This window comes from Triturus cristatus, chromosome 2_2 (genome assembly GCF_964204655.1).
Source record: "Triturus cristatus chromosome 2_2, aTriCri1.1, whole genome shotgun sequence".
NCBI classification, from domain to species: Eukaryota; Metazoa; Chordata; class Amphibia; order Caudata; family Salamandridae; genus Triturus; species Triturus cristatus.
The window spans coordinates 63,002,230-63,023,417 of NC_140582.1; the positions used below are offsets into that span (position 1 = coordinate 63,002,230).

The following is a 21,188-nucleotide window of genomic DNA, read 5'->3' on the forward strand; positions in this document are numbered from 1 at the left end:
GGCCAATAGGAGGGTGAGGCATTGCTTGATTGAAGAAGTGAGAAGGTGAAAGCAAGGCTGAGTTGGTAAGATGGAACAAAAGATGCAAGGAAAATGGGAGAATCCTACTGCAATTCTGTGTAGTGGATAGAGTTTTCCAGTGCTTTCTATTTAACTCCTTGTTGAAGCACTAATGGTGCTTTTACAAAACAGTTAAACCTCAGAATAAAGGAAAGAAACAAATGAAGTCTGTGTTTCTGTATTGGAAGACCGCAATCTCAAGTCAATGCAAATATCCTGTGAAGGTGTACGACGATCTGTTCTGATCTGCATTTGTACTCACTTTTTATTTAACCCCACAGATCTGCTTTATCAAATTCTAAGTTGACATGAACATCCTTTGGCTACTGCGAAAATTCACCTTTTGCTCTTCAACAATGCACATCTCTCTCAGCATGCTAAAATCTCCATTGAGTGTCACATATCCAGCATTAAAGTGACTGCTTCACCCTAGCCCTAACCACATACAGCTGATGGGAATCACTAGCCACAACAGCCAAACCAAATAAGTATACCCAAATCACTAGAGTCTAAAAGTAAGAAAATTATAAAAGCCAAGGGTTGATAGCCCTGATACACCCATTTTCTCAGTACTGACTCACTTGCATTCAGAATGGAAGAAAGACACTGACGAGACCGATATCTCTAAACCCTTCATAACACCAAAAAAACACAAAAGACGCAGAAATGGAGCAAAACAAGATTTATAAAATCTGAAGTTGCCTATCTACCACCACCCATGCTAAAGGTGACCAAAAATTCTAGAATACTTTTCCAGACAAGGGAGCAAGCAGTCACCCTACAGTCAATCGCCATGGAATTCCATGAAAAGAAAATGTTATGAATATTTTGAATTCGCCTTAGAAAAACTTGTGAAAGTAGTGTATCAAATTTCTAAAAATGCCACCGTTACTTCGCCGTCCTTTATACCCTTCATCTAAATGGCTCTTTACCATTGTCTACTCACCCTGACTCATCAGATATGTTTCATACATATACACATCTCTGTGTGTTAAAGTGTCACGATCATATGAGCACTGTGGCTCGAGATAGGATGAGCACTCTGACTCAAGATTGTTTGACTTCTCTGGCTCAAGATCATATGAGCACTCTTACTCAAGATTCTATGAAGACATGGTCTCAATATTGTTCAGGTATGCAAACTCAGGATTGTAATAGTATTCTGGCTCAAGATCGTATGAAGGCATGTTCTGAAGTTCATTTAAGCATGCTAACTCCAGATTGTAAGAGTGTTCTGGCTCAAGATCGCATAAAGGCATGTTCTCAGGATTGTTTAAGCATGCGAACCCAAGTTAGTAAGAGTATTCTGGCTCACGAGTTCATATGAAGACTTGGTCTCAAGGTCGTTTAAGCATGCTAACTCAACATTGTAAGAGTATTTTGGCTCAAGATCATATGAAGGCATAGTCTCAAGATCGTTTAAGCACGCTAACTCAATATTTTAATAGTATTCTGGCTCAAGATCGTATGAAGACTTGGTCTCAAGTTCGTTTAAGCATCTAACTCAAGATTGTAAGATAATTCTGGCTCAAGATCGTATGAAGGCTTGGTCTCAAGATCGTTTAAGCATGCTAACTCAAAATTGTAAGAGTATTCTGGCTCAAGATCATATGAAGGCATGGTCTCAAGATCGTTTTAGCCTGCTAACTCAAGTTTGTAAGAGTATTCTGGCTTAGAATCGTATGAAGACATGGTCTCAAGATCATTTAAGTATGCTAACTCAAAATTGTAAGACTATTCTGGCTCAAGATCATATGAAGACATGGTCTCAAGATCATTTAAGTATGCTAACTCAAAATTGTAAGACTATTCTGGCTCAAGATCATATGAAGACATGGTCTGAAGATCGTTTAAGTATGCTAACTCAAGATTGCATGAGTGTCCAGGCTCAAATCGTATGAGCACTCTAGTTTAATACAGTTGCGGCCGGCATGACTCGCAGGTGGGGGGTGGGTGAGGGGTCGCGTGGGGGTTCACGCGGGGGTGTGGATTTAATTAAAAAAATAATAATAATAAACTTACCTTCCCGGGTCCCGCACCGTCTCAGCTCCAGTCCGGGTCCCGTGGAAAAGGAAGCAGGCAGCCTCCATCCCCTTCCCTAAGCCAATCACAACAATGCAATGGCAGCGATTTACTCCATGTAGGCTGCATGCAGCCTTCATGGAGAAAAGGGACAGTGTGCATGACTGGTTTAGTCGGCCGCAGAGGGCCGACCAAACAGTCTGGGCCTGCAGCATTGGGCTAGCCACTCCTCCCCTGCCCGCTACCAGAGCTGACAAGACGTGCTTAACTACAGATCCCGTAAATGATGGGACTGGCTTAAAAGTAAAACCCCAAATTTATTAAAGACATCATCCTTTTACCTCAAAAATCTTCAAGGCCTCCTCCTGATTCACCAGGACTACAACTTTGACTGAGAAAACCTTCTCGCCCGCAGATATTAACCAAAATCTGCGCTTGGGCTGTATACCCATCTGCACTGTCCTGAGGAAGACCCGCCGTGACGCTTATTATATTTTGCGCAGTACACGGGGTCGAAACGTCGACGCACCCTTATATGTCTACACAATGCTTCTGATCACAGATTAATTCACATAGGATCTTGTAGCATATGTGAAAAACCATAAAGACATATCAAGAAATAATGTACCTTTCTATTCTACTTATTCACTTTTACCGCATTTGAAATATATTGTATATACTATTTATCATCACATGTCACTTTATCACCACAAGTCACCAATATTTTGCTCTTTTGAACTTATGTATTACGACAGCCCATAATACTTTATTCCCTTAAATTACCAAATAGCAAATTTTTCATTGGTGTGTTTTTTCCCTCATTTATCTGATATCTGTTACATGTAATGAATATTTTTTGAACTTTCTAAAAGAAATTAGAAATGCCTTATTATCTTGACATTTTTATTGTACTAATAGTGAATAATATGCTATTATTCACTATTAGCGTAACTAAAAATGAAGCATGCTTAACTGGAACACAACCTTTGGTTTCTGCTTTGGTAACTAAAAATGGTTTTAAATGTATGTTGTGTGCGTGTGTTGGACCTGGCCCTTTTTGAAGGGTTATCCCCAAACTTTTTGCTTTCTTCCTCCTACTTTTTCTGAACTGATTTTATTGGCTTTAGGACTCTAGGTACGTTACCGCTGCTAACCAGTGATAAAGTGCTTATGCTGTCTGCTGTAAATAGTGATTGTGATTAGTTATCCCTGGTTGGCATATTTGATAAACTCGCAAGTCCCTAATAAAGTGTGTGCACTGTATGTGCCCAGGGCCTGTAAATCAAATGCTACTAGTAGGCCTGCAGCACTGTTTGTGCCACCCACAAGAGTAGCTCTGTAAACATGTCTCAGGCCTGCCACTGCAGAGTCTGCAAGTGCAGTTTTAAACTGCCCTGTCAACCTGGCAAGTGCACACACTTTCCAGGCCCAAACCTTACATTTTATTACATGTACGGCATCCCTATGTTAGGCCCAAGGCAGCCCTATGGGCAGGGTGCAGTGTATGTGAAAGGTAGGACATGTACTGGTGTGTTTTACCTGTCCTGATAGTGAAATACTGCCAGTTTCGTTTTTCACTATTGTAAGGACTTTCTCTCCCATAGATCATCATTGGAGCTGCCATGCAATGTCTTATAAGTGTAATTTTCAATTGGGAAGCCATAGAGATTTGGAGTTTGGGTTTCTTGAACTCAGAATTTAAAAATACATATTTTAGTGATTTTTTTAAAAAATTGTGTGTTTGAAAACGCCACTTTTAGAAAGTGACAATTTTCTTGCTCTACCATTCTGTGCCTCTGCCTGCCTGTGGAATCAGTGTCTGGTTTAGACTGACAGCTGTGTTGTTTGTGCATTCACTCTAGACAGTCACACAAAGGGAGCTGAGGTGTGCACTGCATACCCTGATCGCCCATCACCAGGCTGATGGGCCTTCCTGAGCTAGATTGGTGGGAGGGGTTGTCAATGACACTTGAATAGGGTTGTGCCTGGCCTCTTACAATGCTGTCTCCACACCCCTGTAGTGTGGCTGAAGCCAGGACAGGACAAGGCAGGATCTGTTCACTACAGAGACTATCAAAGGGGTATAAGTATTGGATCTGTAACGTCAGACTTTTAGAACACTTCTGGATCAAGAAGGGACTCTGCCAAGAGGAAGAGCTGAAGAGCTGTCAGGAGGAGTACTTCCCGTTTGCTGTGTTGCTTTGCTGAGTTGATATGCAGTTGCTGCTTCTGTCTTGGAGAGGACGATGGCTGGACTTTGCTTTGGTATCCTGCTTGAGAAGATTCTCCAAGGGCTTGTGTGTGCTTGCCTCCTATTAAGAAGTCTCGGAGCCATCAAGGACTTCATCTGCACCTCCCCTGAACTCTTTTGCTGGGAGTCCTGACCTGTCAAGTGGTGCCAATTCCAGTTCTGGGCCCTTGGAAGTGGCTTGGCTGCTTTAAAGACTCAAAATCCACACATGGCCCTTCCAGTGCTGCTTTTGCCACTGCTAGCTTGACGTGCAATTGAAAAACCAACGCATCGCTGCGTGTGGGTGAAAAATCAAAGCAGCACATGTTCGCAACCCTAAGAGCCGCTGCAGCCCGAGTCCAGAGCACCGTGTCCCTGATGTTCGAGACCCTCGCTCCGACTCCGACGCAAGCCCTGCTGTGCAGCTGAAGGAATCAACGCATCACCCATTTGGGGCTGGAAGAAACGTCACAACGTCTATTTGACACCCCCGCTTCCTTGACCGCAGCACGCCTGGATTTCCACGCATCACACCTGTGAGCCAAGTTTACTACGCATCACCCCGCAGACCGGAATCGTCTTCTGATTGTGACGCATCACTTCTCCTTGCAGTAATAAATCAACGCAACAATTTTCCTGCGTGCAGCAGAACGGATACCTCCATTCCCCTGGGACTCCAGAACCGACGCATCACTGTGGTTTCTAACACTTCTCTCCTCTGCGGCTGTTTTTCACCTTAGATTTTGATGCATCAAAGGTACTTTGTGCTAAAATCAACGCATCCATAGAGTTCTATGGACAGAATTTCATAAACTTTTAAAAATTGATATCTTGAATTCTGTATATAGGATTTTTGTCATTTTGGTCTTGTTTGGTTTAGATAAAGATTAGTTATTTTTCTAAAGGGGTGTGGTTCCATTTGTAGTGTTTCACTGTATTACTGTGGGTCTATGCACAAATGCTTTACACATTGTCTCTCAGATAGACCTGACTGCCCATGCCATGCTAAATTACACACACAAAAAGAACTGGGGGTCTAGTATCAGGCAGCACAGGAGAAAAGAGAGAGGAATGACTGTACAGAGGATCAACACAGCCAGTTCCGGAGCAGAGCATGGATTTCCATCAATCTTACTCTTGAATTGGAGCATGGATTCTCATCACTCTAGCTCTCTTGATCATTTATATCATTTGGTCATCCATCCACTATGGGAGGTCTGTCTCTTGATCACGGAGACTGCCTCACTGGAAAGAAGCTCAATTGCTCAATTGGACTGGTGAAAATTGACCTTATATAAAGAACAAGAAATAGTTGTGTCCAAGATGGATAATCCTATATAGTGCAGTGCAGAAAAGTGAGTGAAAACTAAAAAAAGGTTGAGAGGAAGATACTAAATATTACATCTACTCCTCACACCTTTTATAAAAATAGTGCAGAAAAATTGTAGCAGTACTTCCTCGTGACTGCTATTCGTAGGTCGACATGTTTCAGCTATCCGGGTATCCTACCCACGGCTTTCTTCAGGACATGTGTTATGTCTATAACATGCTACTGCAACCAATATACACCCTACCTATAGTAAAGTGTAAAGAAACAAATGCAAAAATGAAGTGCAATACATAAATCAAGGTTGGAATCGATACAACCTCATTAGTTTCCAATCCTCAGGATCACAGGGTGCTTAACGTCACCAAAAAGGATAGGAAAATTGTCACACACAACTCAAAAAACCTGTGCTTCTGTGAATAAGGCCAACAATTGTATGTGCCTACTCATTACGTAAAAGCATATGGATATTGCTTACCCAACGTAATCTGGGATTACACCTCACCTACCCTGGAACCTGTCTCAGGCGAATTAGGCCCCGCTCTAAAAATAAGGGTAACAGAAGAAAATCTTCATCAAAATCCATCCTCATAGGGATACTCATATAGTCTAATCTAGTACATATAGCGCAGGGTGTCTAATAGGTACACCATTCAATTCTTTGGGGCAGGCTCAATCCTCTCAATAAAATACATAGTCCCTGTCAAGTTACTTAAAGATAGTGTAAAAACTGTTTAATCCCTGACCAATCAACTAGACTGGCCAAAGCAACAAAAATTGAATCAGACCATATTCAACTGAATGGGCTCTCGCAAAAAGAACCTAATATAATGGTTTAAGAGTTAGACCAATCCGTGGATCCATCAACAAGGACCATAGCAAAGACCCACACTCAGTACCAGCAAACGCGCTTACCTGTCCGTCGTTGCCTCAAGTCTCATCTGAGCAGGGTGGGAGGCAACGACTGAAACAGAAACCGCGCTTTAAGTAGTCAGCCTCAGCGTAGCTGAAATCAACCAGTAATTGCCGGGTTAGGGCGTGCAGTCAACAAACACGCTTGTCTACTCAGATGTAGGCGTGCTCCTCTACGGAAGGAACTGTGTGAATAGCGTTCCCACAAAAGAACTACAGGATGATGTCATCCAACATGGATTCCTAGTTTTCTTCGTCCTCCGCGAGTAGTATCTCGGAAAACGCAGATAAATCGTGCAGTCTCTTAGATCTTAACAAGAAAGCACACAATCTACATATTGTACTATCTCCCAATATAGTGTCCACTCTTATAGCGGCTCAAACCACTGAAATAAAACAATATATGGTCTGATTCCATTTTTGTTACTTTGGCCAGTCTAGTTGATTGGTCAGGGATTAAACAGTTTTTACACTATCTTTATGTAACTTGACAGGGACTATGTATTTTATTGAGAGGATTGAGCCTGCCCCAAAGAATGGAATGGTGTACTTATTAGACACCCTGCGCTATATGTACTAGATTAGACTATATGAGTATCCCTATGAGGATGGATTTTGATGAAGATTTTCTTCTGTTACCCTTATTTTTAGAGCGGGCCTCATTCGCTTGAGACAGGTTCCAGGGTAGGTGAGGTGTAATCCCAGATTACGTTGGGTAAGCAATATCCATATGCTTTTACGTAATGAGTAGGCACATACAATTGTTGGCCTTATTCACAGAAGCACAGGTTTTTTGAGTTGTTTGTGACAATTTTCCTATCCTTTTAGGTGACGTTAAGCACCCTGTGATCCTGAGGATTGGAAACTAATGAGGTTGTATCGATTCCAACCTTGATTTATGTATTGCACTTCATTTTTGCATTCGTTTCTTTACACTTTACTATAGGTAGGGTGTATATTGGTTGCAGTAGCATGTTATAGACATAACACAGGTCCTGAAGAAAGCCGTGGGTAGGATACCCGGATGGCTGAAACATGTCGACCTACGAATAGCAGTCACGAGGAAGTACTGCTACAATTTTTCTGCACTATTTTTATGAAAGGTGTGAGGAGTAGATGTAATATTTAGTATCTTCCTCTCAACCTTTTTTTAGTTTTCACTCACTTTTCTGCACTGCACTATATAGGATTATCCATCTTGGACACAACTATTTCTTGTTCTTTATATAAGGTCAATTTTCACCAGTCCAATTGAGCAATTGAGCTTCTTTCCAGTGAGGCAGTCTCCGTGATCAAGAGAAAGACCTCCGATAGTGGATGGATGACCAAATGATATAAATGATCAAGAGAGCTAGAGTGATGAGAATCCATGCTCCAATTCAAGAGTAAGATTGATGGAAATCCATGCTCTGCTCCGGAACTGGCTGTGTTGATCCTCTGTACAGTCATTCCTCTCTCTTTTCTCCTGTGCTGCCTGATACTAGACCCCCAGTTCTTTTTGTGTGTGTAATTTAGTTAGTTATGGGGATTGGAACGTGGGTAGGTCATTAAATATTTTTCCCTTAGACCCTAGTTCTTTAAAAGTAGTTTTGATGCCCATGCCATGCTACCAAGGGGCTGAGCAGGGGTTATCTTGTGTGTGTAATTCCCTTACCCTAACTAGAAGGAAGGGTCGCTACTTGGGCAAGTTACATACTACTGCCAACTAGAGACCCCTATTTCTAACAGCATGCTTGCAGGTAAGCGTGTGGCTATGTGAGAGAGCATGTGTCTGTATGTTTAAGCGTGTGTGCGAATGAAAGTGAGTAAGAGTCAGTGACAGGTAGTGATTGATGATTGTGTGTGATTGAGGCCCAGATTTACTATTCTTTGACACAAGTCAACACTACACCAAAGCTGCTGTCATGCCTTGCGTCAAAGAGAGAGAGAAAAAGACAACATAGTTATTACGATATGGTGCATTTTTTCTCTCCCCAAGTGCTGGCGCACTTTTGGCAGCAACGTACAATGCGCATAACATTGTGCCATAGTGCAAGGAGGTGTGCTTTCTGTGAAGCATTGGTTGTGTTCTCCGATGAACCCCATCCAGTACAAAAAACATGCTTTAAAGCCTTTCCCACTTTGTATGTGTGCTGTAAGAAGTAGCACACTTGCATGGTTGAAAAAACAAGGAGAAATTGGAACATTTCTTGTTATGCTCACCTCAAGGAGTTGTAAGATTTTGGCACCAATTCCTTTCTACCGGTGTTCATAGACAGAGATTGGTGTCAAAATCCATGGGTGTTTGCATGGAAACGACAATGCACCACCCTTAGAACTCCCCCTTGATGCAAAATAATGCAAAGCAGTGCATAGCACAATTTTGCATTACTTTGAGATATCCAACATAAATCAAGATTTGCATTGTATAGTAAATCCCCCCCCCCGAACACTTTGTGAAAGGTTTGCGTAACAAGAGTGACACAAACAAGGTGGAAGGCATTAGTAGACCTAGGCCTGAGTGTCAGTAATCACGAGTAAGAATGCAAGTGAGGGATTGTGAGAGAATGAATAAGAATGAGTGTAAGGGGGTGTTAGAGAGTGTGTGTGATGTAAGAGTCCTGTGACTGCCTTCCTAGGAAAGAATCACCGTCAAAGGTTATATGATGTATTTCCTGTGATGCCATCATGGTCAAAAGGTATGTGGTGTTACTTCCACTACCCCAGGCGTTTTAGTGAATTGACATCCATGCCAATGTACTCTCTCTCTGTTTATTGAAGCACACGCACACATAATATATATACATATTTATATCAATATACACAGTGGTGATAGCCACTGTGTAGTTATGGTTGAGACAGTGTTTCCAGTGAAAAGGCATTTTTTGATTTGCCTATATCTTTTGACCTTGCGGATGGATTTGCAGTCTACTTTCACATTTAGGTGACATTCGGCTTTCCTGGTTTTGTGAAGATCTGTTCAGTTCAATGGAAAAAAAGTCAAGGGGGATGAAAAAGTGTATAATTTCGCATTTTAGCTCCTAAATGAAATGTTGCCAAAAGGTAGAGCGAAAAACGCACCTGCAACTCCTAGCGGACCCAAAATGGCGCCCATGGTCAAGCGTCAAATCATTCATTATTACACACACATATAAGAACTCTCAACACACAGAGGCCAACACTAATGGCATGGGCCCTACCTGCATAGGAGCACCCACACATACTGGCTATTAAACTCACAGATAGACACCTCTAGATATAGGGGTACCCCCAAACACATAGATAGCTTCAGTTACACAAGGAACACATTCGAAAAACCGAAAAAGGACGCCTGTTGAGAAAGTAACACACATAGATTAATATCACAAGGATACCCCCACTCATGCAGAGAGACCCCATGCAAAGACTCTGCATAGGGAAATCCCAGCCAAATGCAAACACATATGCACAGCGATCTGGTACAGGGGCTCTTATGCAGAGAGCCCACGCAGGTACCCAGATCTGCTCTCAGGAGTCTACCCTCCACTCGACCAACACACTTCCAAGATGTATGCAGACCCTCCATGGTAATCGTCTTCCACCCCCACAGCACTCTGTTCAAGCAGTGCCAATGTTAATCACCTTATACCAACTTCCCAACCATTGTCCCGAGACCGAGGCCTTTGTTCTGAAATCGAGTTTCCGGAGAGCTCATGTGCTGCGAATAGGAATTCGTGTTTTTTGGCATCGACTCAACGAGTTCTATTTCGAAAACGGGGTCCCTGGGTTTTTCTTTTACCGCATGTTTTCTTGGGAGCACACCCCCTGTGCTGCCAGATACTGCGGGTTACTGACTGCAGAGAGAGCCTTATCTTGATTCACAGACTAATAATACAGATACAAAAAGTCTCCTGATCCCCAACAATGCCGGTGCCCCGCACCTGCAGTCCCCGGCACAAATAAAGCGCTGTTGATGACGCAGGTGATTTACACGACCCCGCCTCCTGGGCTCTCATCGAGTGAGACGATGCATGTGGCCGTGGGTAGGAAACCATACATTAAAAACGGATTACGACACCTGGCAGACGTCATCTTCGTTTAGCGGCACGCCTCGCTCCTGTTGAAATATAGAACATCCCTTTATTTCGAATTCTCAATTAAAAACCTTGATATACAATCTCTCCACCACTTGGTATGCTTGCATTTACTGACTTCAATGTTAATATGAAATAGACCAAATCACTCCGTCAGGCTTTTTTTTATTTTTATTTTTTACATAGGGCGTCTTATTCATTAGAAGGAGTAATATTAGGTAATAGCCAGTCTGCCTAGTTTTGAAAAAGCAATTGGCATTTGGTTCAAGTAAGCAGCATTGGACTCTGCGTTGTTTTTCAAGTTCACTGAAGCCTGACTGAATATATTCAGGCACAGTCTTCATGTAAAGAATAGACACACTTTTGTTAAACATTCCCTTAATTGTAATGAGCCTAGGAGGTTACAGGTGATGTGGAAGCCAATAAACATAAGTTTAGTTTGCAGGTGGGGGGGGGGGGGGGCTGAAGAGGAGGGAGTGCAGGGGGAGTGGGGAAGGGAGGGGGAGCCGGGGTGGGATGCTTCTGCCCTCTGCAAGTGCCCAATCCCAGTGTGGCTCGAACTGGTTTTGTGCTGTATAAAAAAACAGAGTTGCAAACCTCAATTGAGGAGAGTGCCAAAGGTCCCCCAGTGAAGGGTAGAGGCATCTGACTTATATTGGCTGCAATCTTCCTCGCACTCTCTTTCCTTGAGGGAGTTGCTCGTTGGACTGCTCTGCCCAAGCCCCAGTTGCAGACAAAGTTCCACTTGTCAGCGGAAGCTGCAGGGCAGGCAGGCACGGGGGAAGCGTAGAATGTCCAATGAGAAAGAATGTCTGGAGAACCAGCTCAATGGCTTCACCGAGAGCAAGAAATTGATGAGCCGCACCTCTGTGATCATCCATCAGGCCGTTAACCGCAGTATTTTCACCTCCACAGTCTCCCCCGCTGCCGAGAGGATCCGCTTCATCTTGGGGGAAGAAGATGACAGCCCGGCCCCCCCACAGCTCTTCACCGAGCTGGACGAACTGCTGGCCGTTGATGGGCAGGAGATGGAGTGGAAGGAGACGGCAAGGTGAGCCCACCTGTCTGCAAATGTATGAGTGTGCGATAAAAACCATGTATAGATCCTGTTATTACCTGCATACCACCTTTGGTTCCAAATCACAGCAATTCATTGTGATGGATGAGTGATGGGGCACCTTTGCCAATGTTTAACTCCTGCTTAAGCTGATGTCTTGGTGATGTACTTGTGTCTCTGACTGCCCAATGAGTTAGACTTTTCTTTCAGTGTCAAATAGAAAATTGTGCCCCCCACTGTCCCAAAGCCCTTCGAGTGTTTAAGTAGTACCTGTACTGTCCTTATAAAGGTATTGCAGGTTTGCAGACTGGTGTAAGTCCAGTACAACCAAAAAGAGGCGAAAGGTTTCAGGTGCACAAAGGTTGATTTTAGCATCAGTTAGAGGTAGATTTAAAGAGACTTACAAAGCTTTCGAATTTTTTTCTCCTCCCTACATTTTCACATTCAATACAAGATCTTCATTCGATGGAATCTCTTCCGGAAATCTGCATCTTTATGTCAAGGCTGCTCCTGGTGAACAAAAGGGCACTCTTAAGTATTGGATCTAATGCTGGTGAAAGGGTGCTCTAAAAATTCCCTCTTCCATATGTTATTACACAGATTTTTAAGGAGACCAATGTACTCAACAGTTACAATTGTGAATCATTCCATGCATCATAGCGACAGGGACATAGAAACAGCTAAACTTTACCCCTATCTTATTGGCAGTATGTCTTTTCTCAGTTGCCCCCTTTTCATGATGGTCCAGATTACCACATTGGGTGCACAGATTCCTCTTGAATGTGCAATCAACCGCACGTAAATGTGGGTTTTGGAGGTTGTACTACTGAACATCAACCCGCAGAATATTGTGGTTCAAAAATATCGATGACAGATTATTGAGAGACAAGATACGGAAAGGTAAGTGAATATGGGGATGTATAGATTTACTATTACTAAATCCATATCTACGTACCATGAAGATAGATATATATTCGTGGAGTTAGGTATAGGAAATCCATGCCTCCCTATCTGTCGATATGTCATTTTCGACGTTTTGTCCTGGATACTGTGTCCACTAGATATTCGGGTGTTGATATTCAGGGCACAAACCCTTCTTGGACATTCACACAAGCAGCATGTACGCAGGTGAAGAGTCTGATGCCACCTGATGCCAGCTTGGTGCAGTGAAATGAAGTGCTCACTGCAGTCTTCTCAGTGTGCCCCTAGCAGCGCATCGTATGCTGCATTTCTAGACTGGCATACCATGAATTGAGAAATAAAACCGGTCTGTCCATTGCCTGTGAATGCAAAATGCAGATAATGAATCTCGTTTTATATATGTATATCTGTATTCGGAATCAAGAATGCCTCTCAGTTTTGTATTTGTTGCAACCCCTTGTCTAGGTGCTACAGGACCCCTTAATGCCACCAAAATCCTATTTTTAGTGGAATACAAACTGAACAGGTAAAAAGGCACATGCAGAGTTTGAAGTATTTCAAAAAATTCAGATTGGCTTCCAGACGCTGTTAATGTATGTTTAGGTATGGACATAGCCTATACCTAGATGAGAGCTAACAGTGGCATAGCTAGACCTTTGGCCGCCCGTGGTGGTCCCTGTGCTTGCCGCACGCGGCGGCCGCATGTAAGAGTGGGGGGTGGGGGAGGAAGGATGCTGGCGTTTGCTGCCCCGTGATGGCCGCAGGCCAGGGGGTTACCTTGCCACCCCTAAAACTAGTGCCGCCCGTCCCCCCTTGCTACACCACTGAGAGCTAAGGAGTGCTGTCCCCTGAGACATCAGGGTGCAGGATCTGGGAGGAGAGGCAATTGAAAATCGGGTACATAGCTGGTGTGGAGTGGTTAGGGAGAGGGAGTAAGGAATCGGCCAGCGGAAGGCATCATGGTGGCCCTCGTCGGTTTAGATGCTCTCTGATGTTTCCTGAAATGGATGAGTGATAAGACAATCCTGTTGTGTTTTGCGGGTGGAGGCGCTCTCACTTTCTATTCTACTCTTAAAGTTAGAAAATCAAACTGTATTTTGAGTTAAAAGTTTCTCTGTTAAACATAGGGTACAATCACAGCTACTGGTCATATGCGGAGGCTCATGCCTGTGCATAGAGCACGTGCACGACATGTCCATGCATAACATACAGCACAAAGTGCACTGCAGTGCACACATTTTATAACATAAAAAATCATCTTTGCTAGAAGGTGTGATCTTGTCATGATTCCACTTGGGAACAATTCTTTACAGGATTGCCCTCTACAAAATTACCATATTTGTAGGGTCGAGGAGGCATCTTCATTGAATCGGTCCAGCCCAAATTGACAGCAGGACAAGGCGCTACTTGAGGTCATAGTGTAGACTGAGGATGTTTGGTTGGGACTTTGTCCTAGTTATGCATTCAGCAGGCTAAGTGAGCTGAGCATGAACCATCTTCAGCGTATGGATAGTGTGGCGATGCTGGAGAGCTGAGGTTTACCATACACAGGCACATCCTTAGCGTCCTAACCACATCATGTAAGGGCCATAGCAAGTTCAGGCAGTTCAGTTGATGGGCTGGCGCCGCATCCTCATTGGAGGCCAGTAGGGTGGTGTGTTTTGGATTCACTGCATCCATTTGACTCAGAGACCAAAAGGCAATAGTCCAATAGGTTCTGATACAGGTGTTGAAAATGCCACTAAACACTGCCACAATCGTACTCCTGCAAGAAAGGCAACAGTGTTTTGAGTTGTTGAAGACATTAAAACCCTGGCTGGAAAATGACTGATATTCAAATTAGGAGGTAAAGAGGGAAAATGTATGCCAGGCCACCCTCCACTCAATCTGTAATACAACAAAACAGACCTGGTAACATCAAGGCACTCCTTTAGACCAATTAATTACATGGGATTCCTAATAGGGTAATGTAAAAATATATTACTCCTTCGTTAGTAGTTCTTGTCATGAACTATCATTAAATCCCTGGTGCCATACAACTTAATATTTACTAATTCCCATGACATGACCGTGTTTTTAACCTTGGGATGACTCACACAACGGAATAAAGAAATTGGAATTGTATATGTGAGCCAGACCTAATTTTACTTAAGACTTCACGGGTCTTTCTTTGTTCTTTCTTTTTTGGTTTTGGGGTTTGCAAAAAACTTTTTTTCATACTTTTTACACTTTCCTAAATGGGACACACAATCATTTCTATGAGAATGATATTGATGATGATAAAATCGTGAGCAAACTGGTGAGAACCTGCCAGCAGCTCCTCTGGTGTTGCGCACGTGAGATACTTTCTCATTTTTCACATGGTCTTAAGGACGTCTGGGAGGAAAAAGAGCCATTAAATCAGGGTTATACTTACTTCTCAAATCCCTTTCAGAAATTCTCCAATTTGGACTATTTCCTCATCTCTGCCAATGAATTAAATAAGGTTGGATTAACTAAACCCCCGAAGATATTGTCCGACCATAATCCGCTTATATTGTCCTATGAAATATCTGGTCCTGCTAGGGTCAGGTCTAGGTGGACGTTTGAGAGGCAACTATTGGGAGATGCCAGATTCACCGGGCATATTTTGAAATGGGCAGATGCGTTTTTTGCTGCCAATCGCTATAGTGCCTCCAGGATCATTGTTTGGGACTCTTTTAAAGCGGCTTTAAGGGGGGAATCTATAGGCTTCGGGGCTAGATTAAGGAAGGAGGACAAGAGGGAAGGTGAGAAATTAGTAGGTATTCTGACTACAGTCGAAGAACAGCATATGAGAGATATAATCAGGGGTAGGGACAGTAGGAGGAGTCAGAGCGATTTGTTAAAAATCAGAGCTGAACTCCAGAAGTCTTTGACTCAGAAAGCTTCAGCAGAGTATCAGATATCCAGAGCTAAACGATATGAAACGGGGGAGCAGGCAGGTAGAGTATTGGCCCTGCAAATAAGACAGGGGAGAGCCAGAAATATTATCTCCTTGATCGAGGAAAATGGCAAGATATTTACACAGCCAAATGAGATTCTACAGGCTTTTAAAGATTTCTATCAGCGCCTGTATGACGACGAAGCTCAGGGTGATAAACAAGACCTCGATGTGGATGATAACGGCCCCCGTCTTAACACCTGTGAGAAGGCTGAACTGGATAGGGATATTAGCGAGGGGGAAATTTTAGAAGCCTTGCACGAATTGGCCTCTGGTAAGGCCGCTGGTCCGGACGGGATCCCCCTGGAAGTTTATAAAAGTCTTGAATCGGTAGTCATTCCATTATTAGTGGATTTGTTCAACGGAATAATGTTCACGGGAGTGGTTCCAGCCTCCTGGCGAGAAACCAACATCGTGGTTTTTCATAAGAAAGGGAAACCCCCGGAGAAACTTGGCTCTTATCGTCCGATATCGCTCATAAACGCAGACACGAAGTTATACTCTAAAGTATGGGCTAAGAGGTTGGGCAGGATCATTGGCGGTCTTGTCTCCCCCTGGCAGCATGGTTTTATTCCGGGCCGCGGTACAACTGACCATGTTAGAAGAGCTATAGCACTGTTTGACGCCCAGGGTGCGGGGGGAGGGGAGATCGCCATGATTCTGCTCGACGCAGAAAAAGCCTTCGACAGGGTTGTCTGGGATTTCCTTTGGGGTGTATTGGTGGGCAGAGGATTTGGTGAAAAGGTTATCAGAGCTCTCCAAGCAATGTATGTAGATCCTGTTGCTAGGGTGGTGGTTATGGGTGAGAGCTCCGAGAAACTAGTTATTAAGAGGGGCACCCGCCAAGGTTGCCCATGCTCCCCAATCCTCTTTCCGCTTTATATAGACCCTCTTATACAGAAAATCTTGGGGTCTTCTAGGATTAGCCCGGTCGTTTGCAATGGTCATACTAGTAAAATTTTTGCTTATGCCGATGACCTGGCAATAATTACAGACAACCCCCAGCAGGCGCTTACGGCCTTGGTTGAAATAACAGAGGAATTTGGTAAGAGGTCTGGTTACCTTCTTAACGAGACCAAAACCCAAATAATTTGCTCTCCGAATATAGTTAAAAGCGACTCGAGGTATGTGGAGTCAGCAACCTATTTAGGGATTAAGATCAACGCCTCAGTCGGGGAAATAATCGCTGAGAACTATCCCCCAATCATAAAATCCATTGAAAAAGAGTTAAAGAGGATAGACGTGCTACACCTTTCCTTGATTGGGCGGGTAAACGTATTAAAAATGTCTATCTTCCCTAGAGTTCTCTATTTGTTTAGGGCCATACCCTTATTTTTGGATGAGAAAATTATTAAAAGGTTGGAGTCTATCTTTATCAAATTTGTTTGGCAGTATGGCAGGATTAGGCGTTCAACTAACTATATGTCCCTTCCCAGGGAAAGGGGTGGTTTGGCCTTACCAAATCTAAGACTGTATCATTGGTCATGCCTTTTGACACAAATGTCCATCCTGTTCCAACAGGAGGTCAACCATGATGGTGTTAATTTGTTATCCTCGGATCTACCCTCTATCTTTGAGTTGTTAATTGGGGAACAGGCTGCTGGGCTGTTGTGGCGTGAGGTGGATCGCAGGTTTTATAAGAGGCCTCGTTTGAAGATTTTGGAAGGGGTATGGGAGGTTTGGAGATCTATTTCGAAGCTATGTAAAATCCCTAAGGTAAATCGTTATCTCCAGCTCTGTAACTCTAGTTTGCTTCCCTTGGTCGGGTCTCATAGGAATTTACAGACCTGGAGAAATTTAGGTATTAGGTCTCTAGGCGATATTTGGGGGAACCATGCTCCGCTTGGTTTTGATACTATCCAACATTTGTATGGTATTCCGACCAATCAGTGGTTTCTCTATGGTCAAGTTGCCCGAGCATTTAAGGCAGTGAGACCAAAACCCCTGTCAATGGAGGTTGTCTCTGTTATTGAATTGTTAATGGCAGGGCCTAAAAAGATCAAATTGGTATATAAGCAGCTTATCTCGGAAATACCAGATGATATGGAAAAAACTGAAGTATCTCTGGCCCGGAAATTAGATGACCCCAATGCTGACCTAGACCTGGCCATTTCCCTGAATAAAAAAGTTTTTAGATCCACCAACCTGAGGGCCCAGCATTATAAAACGGTATTTAATCTATATCATTCCCCAGCCAAATTATATGCCTGGGGGGTCAGGGGGGGATGATAAATGTCCTAGATGCAACTCTGGGCCAGCAGATCTCCTGCACATGTTTTTCCATTGTAGCTCACTTGCTTCAGTACAGAGGGAAATCTGTAAATTTTGGGAGGGGCTGCTAGGTCATAAGATCGATCTATCCCCTACCCTGATGCTGCTGGGTTGTGACAATAAGCAAAAACTGACTCAAGCTGAAGAAGCGTTGGTTTTTATGTCGGTTGCGATACTGAGGATTTTAATCTCCTCAGGCTGGAAAGATACTATGGCCCCGTCTTTTCAAATGTGGCTTTCTAGGTGTTGAGTATTCATAACATGGAGAACGGTTTGTATGAACAGAAGGGTAAAAAAATGCGTGATTTTGGCCAAAAATTATGGGCGCCGGTCTCAATCTGGAGAGAGTTGATCAGTAATCAGTCGAGCTAGACTTAAAAAAAGATTTTTCTTTTTTTTTTTTAAATCTGCTTTTATAAATTTCTTACTGTATGTCATGTATGGCACTTTGCATTCTCCTGCTATGTATTTATGCTGATGTGTCTTTATTTTTTTATGAGGTGTACTAACTGCAAATAAATAAAATAAAAAAAAATAAAAAAAGATATTGATGATGATAAAATCGTGAGCAAACTGGTGAGAACCTGCCAGCAGCTCCTCTGGTGTTGCGCACGTGAGATACTTTCTCATTTTTTCTTCACTTTGTGCTTTCGTTCTATTGCACCATAGTCACCTATAGATGCGGGTTGAGTGACTTTATACATGGCTGGGTACTCTCACCGTTTGGGAATTAGTAAATATTAAGTTGTATGGCACCAGGGATTTAATGATAGTTCATGACAAGAACTACTAACGAAGGAGTAATATATTTTTACATTACCCTATTAGGAATCCCATGTAATTAATTGGTCTAAAGGAGTGCCTTGATGTTACCAGGTCTGTTTTGTTGTATTATGGACAATGACTGACACAACAGTATGAAAAATACTGAACATCAAAGGGATACAAGTAGCAAAACGTGGGCAAATTCTGACACAAAACCTCTGATAGAACATTAATCCCAGTTGGAGAAGGAGCTTATGCATATCATACCATGACAATAGGTTCCTATAGCTGACGAGGTAACTCTTGCCAACAAGAGAACCATGTTTGCTGTTTTGTTTTCCTAAACTGCAGCGCACAAGTCACCATAACTGTGCTTTTATTGGTCACTTTTTAAATAAATGATTACCTTGCCACTTAAACTTTGAACAAGAATGTCATTTAGTCATCAAAAAAAGCAAGTGTGCGAAGATTCGGCAACATGAAGATCAAACTTTCTTAATTTCTCGGCCAACTTTTGCATAGTTCTGAGGCGCATTGTTCTTGTCCGCCATGTTACAGCACATTGACCAACAACATACCAGCGTGGTACCGGATGTAAGATTTGACCCATTGCCCAAAAGCTAGTACTATTTATATATTGTCCTTGTTTAGTCATTGGCATAGCGGCAAACTTTGATTTCTGCTGGATTCTGCAGGTCAATAGATTCAAAAGTTGATTATGACTACATCGCCGGAAGGAGTCTCCAACCTGCCAAGATAATGTGGTAAAGCCCGACCCTGGAATAATATGGAGTAAAACCATATGTGATTCTTTATGAGTTTTTTTTAGAGGTTTATATAGCACAAACTTGACCCGAAGATATCAGGTATCAGATTGCTTTACATCAGCACCAGTTTCGTTACAAATGGACACATTCATTTTTGTTAGGCACGGGAAGACTAAGTGATTTGCCCAGAATCACAGGATGTTGAGCGTTCCTGCCGAGACACGAACCCGGTTCCCCAGTTTCAAGTTCGACCACTCTAGCCATAAGGCCACATCCTCTCCCTGTTGAGCTGTATTTTAAAGCTAAAGATCACCAACTAATGGTGAACCCCAAACCTCCCCTCCACCCCCATGTAAGACAACGCCTACTCATACTCCAGTGCAGTCCTAGGATTTACCTGTAATCTCCCACAGCATTGTTTGACACCATCACTGGCTTGAAAACAACTCTGTTCCACACCTTTTTGTTCCTTGAGTATACACCACCATCGCCTTTACAATTCAGCATGGCTGCCAAATGAGATTCTCTGTCGCTTCCAGCCTGGAGAGACGACAAGCACTTGAGCCTCAAGGTTGGCTGCTTAATATGTTTCTTTCCCAATTTTCCCTCCTGCAGGCGGCACCTCTAATAGGCTTTGTTTAGCCTCACATTTACTTCCCATACGCACGTGAAGGATAGGTTGATGTTAGTGTCCTATTTGTAAAAAAGTTTCTTCAGGAGGTCAAAGATTTTCTTAGTGGCCCACCAGTGTTACAGCTGTATCCCGGGGTTGTAGAATACAAATACTGCTTACTATTGAGTCCACCTCATACCTCTTTCTTCCACCACACTACACTTACTGTCTCTATAGGTTTTTCATCCCTTCTTTTTCCCTTTGTCACTGTTTTTCCATCTTTCTCTTCCTCCTTTTCTGCCTCCATTTCTTTTGCTGTGGGTCAAATTCTGAGGATAACAATTAAGCCCCAATCTCCACAAACGATTTACGGTTCTCACCACCTAACACCATAGGCACAAATTGAGCAGTGGTCTCATCTCATGTGCCAATGCACCTATCGCCATATCAAACAGGAACATGGACTTTTTTGAACATCTCATATACCTTGGACACAGGGCAATTTGGGAAGTGTATGCTGCATAGATAATTTATAAATTAATGTACATCTCTGCATAGGAATAACCTAAGGCCCGGGTGTTCTCCTATCAATGCATAGACGTGTGACGGCAATCCTCAGCTTCATTCGCTTGAGTTGGTAGAGCCGCTACTGTGCATGGAGAGCGTCTGGGCTGTGACAGACCGTTGTGGAGAGCTCCATTGCAGCCAAGAGTATCCTACTTGAGAGCCACATTGGCACTGTTATTATTCCAAGAATGTTGAGTCTCATCTCATCCTGCTCCAAGATCCACTTCTTTCACTTTGCAAGACTCTGCGTTCGGCATACACCGCCGAGTAGACATTAAAAGATTAGAACCAAGCAGGGTGGTGCTTTCAATGCACAAATGTAAGACAGACAGCTAGTACTTGCAGTAGCTGCAGAACAAGGAGTATCTGATCGAACACATTCAATTTCTGACCTCCCCTCTCATGGTAAATGTGGCAAACAAATTGTTGATAACTCTGTCACTAGCTTTGATCTCTCTGTGAATGATTATATGATACTCTAGGAAGTGAGGGTGAAGAAGCCTGGTTCGGACATAGATGTAAACATAAAGAGGCAATAAGGATTGGGGATTTACTTCATAATGAGAAGCTTATCCTGTCCTCCATCTTCTGAGGAAGTCCTAGCATTGTTCTGTGACACCCATTCCTCCACCAAGCCAATGCTTACCTGCTGTCACTGGTTC

General features: G+C 43.1%; 1 protein-coding gene across 8 annotated transcripts in view; it reads left to right on the top strand.

Moving 5' to 3' along the window:
- SLC4A4 (solute carrier family 4 member 4) overlaps positions 1–21,188 on the top strand; it is a 739,594-nt gene that overhangs the window by 478,546 nt on the left and 239,860 nt on the right. For all 8 annotated transcript variants that reach the window (XM_085641000.1, XM_085640999.1, XM_085641004.1 and 5 more), the window contains exon 4: positions 11,519–11,654. In XM_085641000.1, the coding sequence (XP_085497126.1) occupies positions 11,519–11,654 (136 nt within the window). The remainder of the gene's footprint in view (positions 1–11,518; positions 11,655–21,188) is intronic.